At 43.8% G+C, this 12,388-nt stretch overlaps 1 protein-coding gene across 1 annotated transcript in view; it reads right to left on the reverse strand.

Annotated features, from left to right (window-relative positions):
* Positions 1–12,388, reverse strand: part of LOC110528989 (uncharacterized) — a 123,083-nt gene that overhangs the window by 79,762 nt on the left and 30,933 nt on the right. Inside the window, exons 8-9 of the mRNA XM_036983697.2 lie at positions 8,889–9,018; positions 2,587–2,706 (exon numbers count right to left, since the gene is read on the reverse strand). Of these exons, the coding sequence (XP_036839592.2) occupies positions 2,587–2,706; positions 8,889–9,018 (250 nt within the window). The remainder of the gene's footprint in view (positions 1–2,586; positions 2,707–8,888; positions 9,019–12,388) is intronic.

The following is a 12,388-nucleotide window of genomic DNA, read 5'->3' on the forward strand; positions in this document are numbered from 1 at the left end:
ACTTTTTTGCCCCACTGAACTTTAGGCTCTCCATGTGAGACTGGTACTCCTGCCATGCCCTGACTCAGGGATGGAGCTGTCGCGCTTAGTTAATGTGTCTGTGTGTGTGTGTATTGGACTTTTTTCTCACATGTCGTGCCACGCACCACACACTATTTAACATAACACATCCCTTTTTTTGTTCTTCTTAACGTATCTCAAATTTACAGACCTATATCTATCCAGCCCTGCCTATCTAAAGTCTTTGAAAGCCAAGTTAATAAACAGATCCCTGACCATTTCGAATCCCACCATACCTTCTCTGCTGTGCAATCCGGCTTCCGAGCCGGTCACGGGTGCACCTCAGCCACGCTCAAGGTACTAAACGATATCATAACCGCCATCAATAAAAGACAGTACTGTGTCTTCATCGACCTGGCCAAGGCTTTCGACTCTGTCAATCACCGTATTCTTATCGGCAGACTCAATAGCCTTGGTTTTTCTAATGACTACCTCGCCTGGTTCCCCAACTACTTTGCAGACAGAGTTCAGTGTGTCAAATCGGAGGGCATGTTGTCTGGACCTCTGGCAGTCTCTATGGGGGTACCACAGGGTTCAATTCTCGGGCTGACTCTTTTCTCTGTATATATCAATGATGTCGCTCTTGCTGCGGGCGATTCCCTGATCCACCTCTATGCAGACAACACCATTCTGTATACTTCTGGCCCTTCCTTGGACACGGTGCTAACTAACCTCTAAACGAGATTCAATGCCATACAACACTCCTTCCGTGCCTCCAAATGCTCTTAAACGCTAGTAAAACCAAATGCATGCTTTTCAACAGTTCGCTGCCCGCACCCGCCCGCCCGACTAGCATCACCACCCTGGACGGTTCCGGCCTAGAATATGTGGACAACTATAAATACCTAGTTGTCTGGTTAGACTGTAAACTCTCCTTCCAGACTCATATTAAACATCTCCAATCCAAAATCAAATCCAGAATCGGCTTTCTATTTCGCAACAAAGCCTCATTCACTCACGCTGCCAAACTTACCCTAGTAAAACTGACTATCCTAACAATCCTCGACTTTGGCGATGTCATCTACAAAATAGCTTCCAACACTCTACTCAGCAAACTGGATGCAGTCTATCACAGTGCCAGCCGTTTTGTTATCAAATCACCTTATACCACCCACCACTGCGAACTGTATGCTCTAGTCGGCTGGCCCTCGCTACATATTCGTCGCCAGACCCACTGGCTACAGGTCATCTATAAGTCTATGCTAGGTAAAGCTCCGCCTTATCTCAGTTCACGATAACAACACCCACTCGTAGCACACGTTACAGAAGGTATATCTCACTGATCAACCCCAAAGCCAACACCTAATTTGGCCGCCTTTCCTTCCAGTTTTCTGCTGCCAGTGACTGGAACGAATTGCAAAAATCCCTGAAATTGGAGACTTTTATTTCCCTCACCAACTTTAAACATCAACTATCTGAGCAGCTAACCGATCACTGCAACTGTACATAGTCCATCTGTAAATAGCCCACCCAATCTACTTACCTCATCCCCATACTGTTTTTATTTTATTTACTTTTCTGCTCTTTTGCACACCAGTATCTCTACTTGCACATCATCATCATCTGCTCATTTATCACTCCAGTGTTAATCTGCTAAAATTGTAATTATTCGCTCCTATGGCCTACTTATTGCTTAGTCATGCCTTTTGCACACACTTATAGACTTTATTTTTTCTACTGTGTCATTGACTTGTTTATTGTGTTATTGGCTTGTTTATTGTTTACTCCATGTGTAACTCTGTGTTGTTGTCTGTGTCACACTGCTTTGCTTTATCTTGGCCAGGTTGCAGTTGCAAATGAGAACCTGTTCTCAACTAGCCTACCTGGTTAAATAAAGGTGAAATAAAAAAATTACAAAATTGCAGCCATATTATCTCCTCTTCAGATTGAGCCTCTGCATTCAATCATTAATTCACACACCTGAAGTCTCCCTTAGTCTCTACTGCCCAGTTTTTAAAGTCTCTGTAAAGCTTTCTGTAAAAGTGTATGTGGTATTTATTTGTGGTAATGACTGGGTAATAAAACTCTTCTGATAGACAGGGAGAGCCGGGGGGCGGTATAATGTGAGACAACATCTCATCTCTACCATAGTACTGCATACTACCCTGATGTCCATAAATCTTCACACAGATTTACTTTACTCAATTTGCCAACTGCAGGTTCTCTATTATCTATTATCCTTATCCCTTCTCTCCCTCTTGCTCTCTGTTACACTCTTACCAGCCAAAAAGAGATGTGTGAGGAGTTAAGTATTATATAATGACAGTTAACAAGATGGCTTGGCATGGCCCACAGAATGTTGTGTGGTATTTGTCCTTCATGCGTAAAGAATTTGAGTATGATCAGAGTAAGCAGTAGTCATATTGTGGATGTTCATGAGTTTGTGTGTGTGCGTGTGTGTGTGTGTGTGTGTGTGTGCATTTGCGTGTGCGTGTGCGTGTGTGTGTGTGTGTGTGTGTGTGTGTGTGTGTGTGTGTGTGCATGCGTTTGTGTGTGTGCGTACGTGCGTGTGTGCGTGTGTCTGACCTCGGGGTCCGTAGGTGAGTCTATAGCCCTGGATCTGTGATGTGGGGGCATCCCAGCCCAGAGAGAGGGAGAAGAAACCAGCCTGGATTAGACGAAGACCAGACACCCCTGGTAGAGACTCTGTGAAACAAGGGATGGAGAATGGAGGGAGAGAGATAAAGGGAAGATGGAGGATAAGGATGATGAGAGGCGTATCCTATGAGGATGATGGTATAGCTTCACATGGAAGAATCACACATTGGGAAGAAACAGGGGAGTATTTGAAGTGAGTGACTTAGGAAAGACATGTAGAGAGAGAGGATGATATGGCAAAGAAAGACTGTTGATATGGTTCTTCACTTCATTAGATTCATCCGCTAGATGTAGTTTACCATAGCGCACCTCGTTTTATTACAGGCGACAGGTTCAGTAAACATCACTGCATTCTTTACCAGAAAGTTTGCTGGCCCTCTGAAGTCTTGTAGGTCGATTCATTGCTCTCTTTTATCTATAAAGCTATCTTACAACCATTCCTAACATAATTAACAACCTTCTGATGTACAACTAACCATACCCGGTCTCAGGGTTGGCTAACTCTGGAAATCTCTTTCGTCTCTTCAGAGTTAGGTAAATCTGCTTTTAGCTTCTTTGCACCATGGAACAGAGTTCCATACAACTGGATGTACTGGTGCCTCTCAGGCAGTTCCACATGCTGATTGGCAGATGATGGAGGACCTCTTTGCTGAGAAATGTGATTGTTTTTCTTGAGTTTGTTTGTAATTTTGCATATTTGTATTTTGTAAATTGTGTATATCAAAATCAAATCCAATACAACCTTACCGTGAAATGCTTACTTACCAACCATGCTGAATATTTAAAAAAAAGTTTATTAAATAAGCTAAAGCAAGAAAATAAGTTACAATAAAATAACAATAACGAGGCTATATACAGGGGGTACCAGTACCAAGTCAATGTGCGGGGGTACAGGTTAGTTGAGGTATATGTACATGTAGATAGGGGTAAAGTGACTATGCGTAGATAATAAACAGTGAGTAGCAGCAGCGTTAAAAAAGGCTGGGTCAATGCAAATCATCCGGTTAGCCATTTGATTAACTGTTCAGCAGTCTTATGGCTCGGGGGTAGAAGCTGTCAAGGAGCCTTTTGGACTTGACGCTCCGGTACCGCTTGCCGTGTGGTAGCAGAGAAAACAGTCCATGACTAGGGTGACACCGCCTAGTATAGAGGTCCTGGATGGCCGGAAGCTTGGCCCCAGTGATGTACTGGATGGTACTCACTACCCTCTAGCGCCTTGCGGTTGGATGCTGAGCAGTTGCCATACCAAGTGGTGATGCAACCAGTCAGGAGGCTCTCGATGGTGCAGCTGTATAACTTTTTGATGATCTGAGGACCCATGCCAAATTGTTTCAGTCTCCTGTAGGGGAATAGGCATTGTCATGACCTCTTCACAACTGTCTTGGTGTGTTTGGACCATCATAGTTTGTTAGGGACGTGGACGCCAAGGAATTTGAAGCTCTCAACCCGCTATGTGAATGGAGGCGTGCTCGGCCCTCCTTTTCCTGTAGTCCACAATCAGCTTTTTTGTCTTGCTCACGTTGAGGGAGAGGTTGATGTCCTGGCAGCACACTGTCAGGTCTCTGACCTCCTCCCTATAGGCCCCGTGTTGAGGATCAGCGTTGCAGATGTGCTGTTGCCTACCCTTACCACCTGGGGGCATCCCATCAGAAAGTACAGGATCCAGTTGCAGAGGTAGGTGTTTAGTCCCATGGTCCTTAGCTTATTGATGAGCTTTGAGGGCAGTATGGTGTTGAACACTGAGCTGTAGTCAACGAACAGCATTCTCACATAGGTGTTACTTTTGTCCAGGTGGGAAAGGCCAGTGTGGAGTGCAATAGAGATTGTGTCCTCTGTGGATCTGTTGGGGTGGTATGCAAATTGTAGTGGGTCTAGAGTTTCCGGGATGATGGTGTTGATGTGAGCCATGACCAGGCTTTTAAAGCACTTCTTGGCTACAGACATGAGTGCTATGGTGCGGTAGTCATTTAGGCAGGTTACCTTGGCGTTCTTGGGCACAAGGACAAGGTCGGTCTGCTTGAAACATGTAGGTATTACAGACTCCTTCAAGGTGAGGTTGAAAATGTCAGTGAAGACACTTGGCAGCTGGTCAGCGCATGCTCTGAGTATGTGTCCTGGTAATCCGTTTGGCCGTGTGGCCTTGTGAATGTTCAGCGTGATCACACAGTCGTCCGGAACAGCTGGTGCTCTCATGCATGGTTCAGTGTTGCTTGCCTCGAAGCGAGCATAGAAGGCATTTAGCTCGCCTGGTAGGCTTGCGTCACTGGAGAGCTCGCGGCTGGGTTTCCCTTTTTAATCCGTAATAGTTTGGAAGCCTTGCAACATCCGACGAGCGTCAGAGCCGGAGTAGTAGGATTTTATCTTAGTCCTGTATTGACTCTTCCTGTTTGATTGTTCGTCGGAGGGCATAGCGACAGCTCTAGTCACTGGTACTTCCTGCTTGAGTTTTCCTTGAAAGCAGGAATCAGGAGGATAGCAGATTTGCAAAATGGAGAGTGAGGAAGAGCATTGTACTGTTGGATTCTGGGTTAAACTTGCTATCCTTTGATATCATAGAGACTGGTTTTTACATCAGAAGTTAATGGTTATCTGTAGGAGCCAGCTTTGGAATGTGCTGGGTGGACGGGAGGAAGTCACAGAATTGCTATAGGGGATACGGATGGACATCTGTGGATTAGGCAAATGAGGGGTTGAGGTCAGGTCAGATCCCCTTACAAGAGAAATTATGGTTTATTACCCTATTACTTCGTCTTCCTGTCGAACCATAATAGATGTAATTGGAGAGAAGGAGGAGTGCCTAAATCGGAGTGTTTATACTTTTGGTGGTGGAAACATGTTTTGTCTCATGCACCTGTATTGATCCTCTGGGAATAATTAAACTTGGTCAAGCTTTCATAGTGTCCGTTGAGATATTTACTCTGATAATTAGAGCCTAACAGTACGTGTCTCTATGTGTGGAGTAAAGGTGGTCTATAGTTTTTCTCCCCTCTGGTTGCACATGTGACATGCTGGTAGAAATGAGGTAAAACGGAACAATAATGAACCAAACAACAAACGGTGAGCCATCGTATTCATACATAAAAAACTAATAACGAAAGAAAAGTATTGCCACTTTGAATTTTGTAAAGTTACTTTGGGAGAGGTGGAAACATTATTGTTATCGATCAATTATGACAAACCTCCTGGCATTAACAACTTAGATGGAAAGCTACTGAAGATGGTAGCTGACTCTATAGCCACTACTATCTGCCATATCTTTAATCTGAGACTAGAGGAAAGTCTTTGTCCTCTCTCCTGGAGGGAAGCCAAAGTAATTCCACTACCCAAGAGTGGTAATGCGGCCTTTACTGGTTCTAACAGCATACCTATAAGCTTTCTGCCAGCTCTTAGCAAACTGTTGGGAAAAAAATGGTGTTTGACCGAATACAATGCTATTTTTCTTTAAACCAATTAACAACAGACTTGCAGCATGCTTATTGAGAAGGGCACTCAACATGTACTGCACTGACACAAATGACTGATGATTGTTTGAAAGAAATTGATAATAAGTAGATTGTGCGAACTGTACTGTTAGATTTCAATGCAGCCTTTGATATTATTGACCTTAACCTGTTGTTGAAAAAACGTATGTGTTATGGCTTTTCAACCTCTGCCATATCGTGGATTAAGAGCTATCTATCTAATAGACTTCAAAGGGTTTTCTTTAATGGAAGCCTCTCTAATGTCAAACATGTAAAGTGTGGTGTACCACAGGGCAGCTCTCTAGGCCCTCTAGTCTTTTCTATTTTTACCAATGACCTGCCACTGAAATTAAACAAAGCATGTGTGTCCATGTATGATGATGATTTAACCATATAGGCATCAGCAACCACAGCTAATGAAGTCACTGAAACCCTTAACCTTAACAGAGTTGCAGTCTATTTTGGAATGGGTGGCCAGTAATAAACTGGTCCTGAATATCTCTAAAACTAAGAGCATTGTAGTTGGTTCAAACGATTCCCTAAGTTCTAGACCTCAGATAAATCTGGTAATGAATTGTGTGGCTGTTAAACAAGTCGAGGAGGCTAAATTACTTGGCGTTACCTTAGATTGTAAACAGTCATGGTCAAAACACATAGACAGATGTTAAACAGATGGGGAGAGGTTTGTTCATAATAAAGAGATGCTCTGCTGTTTTGACACCACACTCCAAAAAGCAAGTTCTGCAGGCTCTAGTTTTTGTAATCAGAGGGCTGGTATAAATACTATGCATGCCAGTCTCTCCTGGCTAACAGCTGAGGAGAGACTGACTGCATCACATCTTATGTTTATTAGAAACATTGTGTTGAAAATCCCAAATTGTTTGCATAGTCAACTTACACAAAGCTTACACACAGCATTGTCGACACACACATACCGCACCAGACATGCCATCAGGGGTCTTTTCACAGTCCTCAAATTCTTAATATATTCAAGAAAGCGTACAGTATTATATAGAGCCATTATTGCATGGAACTCCGTTCCATCTCATATTGCTCAAATAAACAGCAAACCTGGTTTAAAAAACAGATAAAGCAACACCTCACGGCACAATGCCTCTTCCCTACTTGACATACAGTTGAAGTTGGAAGTTTACATACACCTTAGTCAAACACATTTAAACTCAGTTTTTCACAATTCCTGACATTAAATGCTAGTAAAAATTCCCTGTCTCAGTTCAGTTAGGATCACCACTTTATTTTAAGAATGTGAAATGTCAGAATAATAGTAGAGAGAATGTTTTACTTCAGATGTAATTTCTTTCATCACATTCTCAGTGGGTCAGAAGTTTACATACACTCAATTAGTATTTGGTAGCATTGACTTTAAAAAATTGTTGAACTTGGGTCAAACGTTTCGGGTGGCCTTCCACAAGCTTCCCACAATAAGTTGGTGAATTTTGGCCCATTCCTCCTGACAGAGCTGGTGTAACTGAGTCAGGTTTGTAGGCCTCCTTGCTCGCACACTCTTTTTCAGTTCTGCCCACAAATGTTCTATTGGATTGAGGTCAGGGCTTTGTGATGGCCACTCCAATACCTTGACTTTGTTGTCCTTAAGCCATTTTGCAACCTCTTTGGAAGTATGCTTGCGGTCATTGTCCATTTGGAAGACCCATTTGTGACCAAGTTTTAACTTCCTGACTGACCTCTTGAGATGTTACTTTAATATATCCACATCATTTTCTTTCCTCATGATGCCATTTATTTTGTGAAGTGCACCAGTATCTCCTGCAGCAAAGTACCCACACAACATGATGCTGCCACCCCTGTGCTTCACGGTTGGGATGTTGTTCTTCGGCTTGCAAGCCTCCCCCTTTTTCCTCCAAACATAACGATGGTCATTATGCCCAAACAGTTCTATTTTTGTTGCATCAGACCAGAGGACATTTCTCCAAAAAGTACGATCTTTGTCCCCATGTGCAGTTGCAAAGCATAGTCTGGCTTTTTTATGGCGGTTTTGGAGCAGTGGCTTCTTCCTTGCTGAGCGGCCTTCCAGCTTATGTCAATATAGGACTCGTTTTACTGTGGATATAGATGCTTTTGTACCCGTTTCCTCTAGTACTTCACATGGTCCTTTGCTGTTGTTCTGGGATTGATTTGCACTTTTCGAACACCAAAATACGTTCATCTCTAGGAGACAGAATGCGTCTGTCGGCTGCTTGGTCCCATGGTGTTTATACTTCCGTACTATTGTTTGTACAGATGAACTTGGTACCTTTAGGCATTTGGAAAATGCCCCAAGGATGAACCAGACTTGTGGAGGTCTACAATTATTTTCTAAGGTCTTGGCTGATTTATTTTGATTTTCCCATGATGTCAAGCAAAGAGACACTGAATTTGAAGGTAGGCCTTGAAATACATTCACAGTCATACCTCCAATAGGCTAATTGACATAATTTGAGTGTATGTATTGATATGTAGAATACGTGTGACTTAATAAAACATATGTAGTTCTGTCCTTGAGCTGTTCTTGTCTATTAATGTTCTGTATTATATCATGTTTCAAGGTTTGTGTGGACCCCAGGAAGAGTAGCTGCTGCTTTTGCAACAGCTAATGTTACTCTCTCCTCTCTTCCCCACTTTCATCCCCCCTCTTCCTCCATCTCTCTCTGTGTACTCACTTATTTGTGCTTTGGTTTCTAATTATCTCATCTCATCTCTCCTACCCCTCCCTCCCCTTTTCCCTCTGTCCCACCCTGTCTGTGTACTCACTGGTTCGTGCCTTGGCAGAGACAGGCTCTCCCACACTGTTGGGGTATTGGGGGATGATCGTCACCAGGTAGTCTGTCTCTGACTTCAGCTCTCTGGCCACAAAGCTCCTCTGACCTGCAGACACTGTCTCCTGCAGGGGTAGACAGGGTGGGAGAGAGGGGTAAGTACAGAAGACAGGGGTGCATAGTTCTGGTTCACAAGAGGGCTGCAGTGTCAGCTGGTTTTTGACCAGATACTGGTTTATACCTGAGAAACTAGGTGTGTGCACTCTCTAGACAAACTTTATCACTTTTTATTAAAGACATAAAAACTAGCATGATTGTGGAACTCTAGTATTGCACTTGTGCACCTCTGACAAATGTAAGCCAACATTCAAAGCTCCTGCTGTAAATAGGTATTCAATGTCAAAACATAGCAACAAGTTTTGTCAAATCCTTTGACTCAGGTGAATGTTCACAGACTAATCTACAGTGGGTCAAAAAAGTATTTAGTCAGCTACCAATTGTGCAAGTTCTCCCACTTAAAAAGTTGAGAGAGGCCTGTTTTCATCATAGGTACACTTCAACTATGACAGACAAAATTAGAAAAAAAAATCCAGAAAATCACATTGTAGGATTTTTTAGGAATTTATTTGCAAATTATGGTGGAAAATAAGTATTTGGTCACCTACAAACAAGCAAGATTTCTGGCTCTCACAGACCTGTAACTTCGTCTTTAAGAGGCTCCTCTGTCCTCCACTCGTTACCTGTATTAATGCAATTTTTTGAACTTGTTATCTGTATAAAAGACACCTGTCCACAACCTCAAACAGTCACACTGCAAACTCCACTATGGCCAAGACCAAAGAGCTGTCAAAGGACACCAGAAACAAAATTGTAGACCTGCACCAGGCTGGGAAGACTGAATCTGCAATAGGTAAGCAGCTTGGTTTGAAGAAATCAACTGTGGGAGCAATTATTAGGAAATGGAAGGCATACAAGACCACTGATAATCTCCCTCGATCTGGGGTTCCACGCAAGATCTCACCCCGTGGGGTCAAAATGATCACAAGAACGGTGAGCAAAAATCCCAGAACCACACAAGGGGACCTAGTGAATGACCTGCAGAGAGCTGGGACCAAAGTAACAAAGCCTACCATCAGTAACACACTACGCCGCCAGGGACTCAAATCCTGCAGTGCCAGACGTGTCCCCCTGCTTAAGCTAGTACATGTCCAGGCCCGTCTGAAGTTTGCTAGAGAGCATTTGGATGATCCAGAAGAAGATTGGGAGAATGTCATATGGTCAGATGAAACCAAAATATAACTTTTTGGTAAAAACTCAACTCGTCGTGTTTGGAGGACAAAGAATGCTGAGTTGCATCCAAAGAACACCATACCTACTGTGAAGCATGGGGGTGGAAACATCAGGCTTTGGGGCTGTTTGCAAATTATGGTGGAAAATAAGAAACGACTACCGCCCAGTGTTGAGGATCAGTGGGGTGGAAATGTTGTTGCCTACCCTCACCACCTGGGGGCGGCCCGTCGGGAAGTTCAGTACCCAGTTGCACAGGGCGGGGTCGAGACCCAGGGTCTCGAGCTTGATGACGAGCTTGGAGGGCACTATGGTGTTAAATGCCGAGCTGTAGTCGATGAACAGCATTCTCACATAGGTATTCCTCTTGTCCAGATGGGTTAGGGCAGTGTGCAGTGTGGTTGAGATTGCATCGTCTGTGGACCTATTTGGGCGGTAAGCAAATTGGAGTGGGTCTAGGGTGTCAGGTAGGGTGGAGGTGATATGGTCCTTGACTAGTCTCTCAAAGCACTTCATGATGACGGAAGTGAGTGCTACGGGGCGGTAGTTGTTTAGCTCAGTTACCTTAGCTTTCTTGGGAACAGGAACAATGGTGGCCCTCTTGAAGCATGTGGTAAACACATGCAATATTGATATTGACTGAATATGTCCGTAAACACACCAGCCAGCTGGTCTGCGCATGCTCTGAGGGCGCGGCTGGGGATGCCGTCTGGGCCTGTAGCCTTGCGAGGGTTGACACATTTAAATGTTTTCCTCACGTCGGCTGCAGTGAAGGAGAGTCCGCATGTTTTAGTTGCGGGCCTTGTCATTGGCACTGTATTGTCTTCAAAGCGGGCAAAAAAGTTATTTAGTCTGCCTGGGAGCAAGACACCCTGGTCCGTGACGGGGCCGGTTTTCTTTTTGTAATCCGTGATTGACTGTAGACCCTGCCACATTCCTCGTGTCTGAGCCGTTGAATTGAGATTCTACTTTGTCTCTATACTGACGCTTAGCTTGTTTGATTGCCTTGCGGAGGGAATAGTTACACTGTTTGTATTCGGTCATGTTTCCGGTCACCTTGCCCTGATTAAAAGCAGTGGTTCGGGCTTTCAGTTTCACGCGAATGCTGCCATCAATCCACGGTTTCTGGTTTGGGAATGTTTTAATCGTTGCTATGGGAACGACATCTTCAACGCACGTTCTAATGAACTCGCTCACCGAATCAGCGTATTCGTCAATGTTGTTGTCTGACGCAATACGAAACATATCCCAGTCCACGTGATGGAAGCAGTCTTGGAGTGTGGAATCAGATTGGTCGGACCAGCGTTGAACAGACCTCAGCGCTGGAGCTTCTTGTTTTAGTTTCTGTCTGTAGGCAGGGATCAACAAAATGGAGTCGTGGTCAGCTTTTCCAAAAGGAGGGCGGGGCAGGGCCTTATATGCGTTGCGGAAGTTAGAATAGCAGTGATCCAAGGTTTTTCCAGCCCTGGTTGCGCAATCGATATGCTGATAAAATTTAGGGAGTCTTGTTTTCAGATTAGCCTTGTTAAAATACCCAGCTACAATGAATGCAGCCTCCGGATAAATGGATTCCAGTTTGCAAAGAGTCAAATAATGTTATGTTCAGTAGTTCTTCTCGACTGTATGTAATGAAACCTAAGATGACCTGGGGTACCAATGTAATAAATAACACGTAAAAAAAACAAAAAACTGCATAGTTTCCTAGGAACGCGAAGCGAGGCGGCCATCTCTGTCGGCGCCGGAAGTAGTCAGCTACACCACCCGATGTCACAGGAAGGACAACAACCACCCGAGCCACTGCCTGTTCACCCCGCTATCATCCAGAAGGCGAGGTCAGTACAGGTGCATTAAAGCTGGGACCGAGAGACTGAAAAACAGCTTCTATCTCAAGGCCATCAGACTGTTAAACAGCCACCACTAACATTGAGTGGCTACTGCCAACACACTGACTCAACTCCAGCCACTTTAATAATGGGAATTGATGGGAATTGATGTAAAATATATCACTAGCCACTTTAAACAATGCTACTTAATATAATGTTTACATATCCTACAATATTTATCTCATATGTATACGTATATACTGTACTCTATATCATCTACTGCATCTTTATGTAATACATGTATCACTAGCCACTTTAAACTATGCCACTTTGTTTACATACTCATCTCATATGTATATACTGTACTCGATACCATCTACTGCAT

The sequence above is a fragment of the Oncorhynchus mykiss genome, chromosome 7, assembly GCF_057628025.1.
Source record: "Oncorhynchus mykiss isolate SJ-2025 chromosome 7, ASM5762802v1, whole genome shotgun sequence".
Lineage (NCBI taxonomy): Eukaryota > Metazoa > Chordata > Actinopteri > Salmoniformes > Salmonidae > Oncorhynchus > Oncorhynchus mykiss.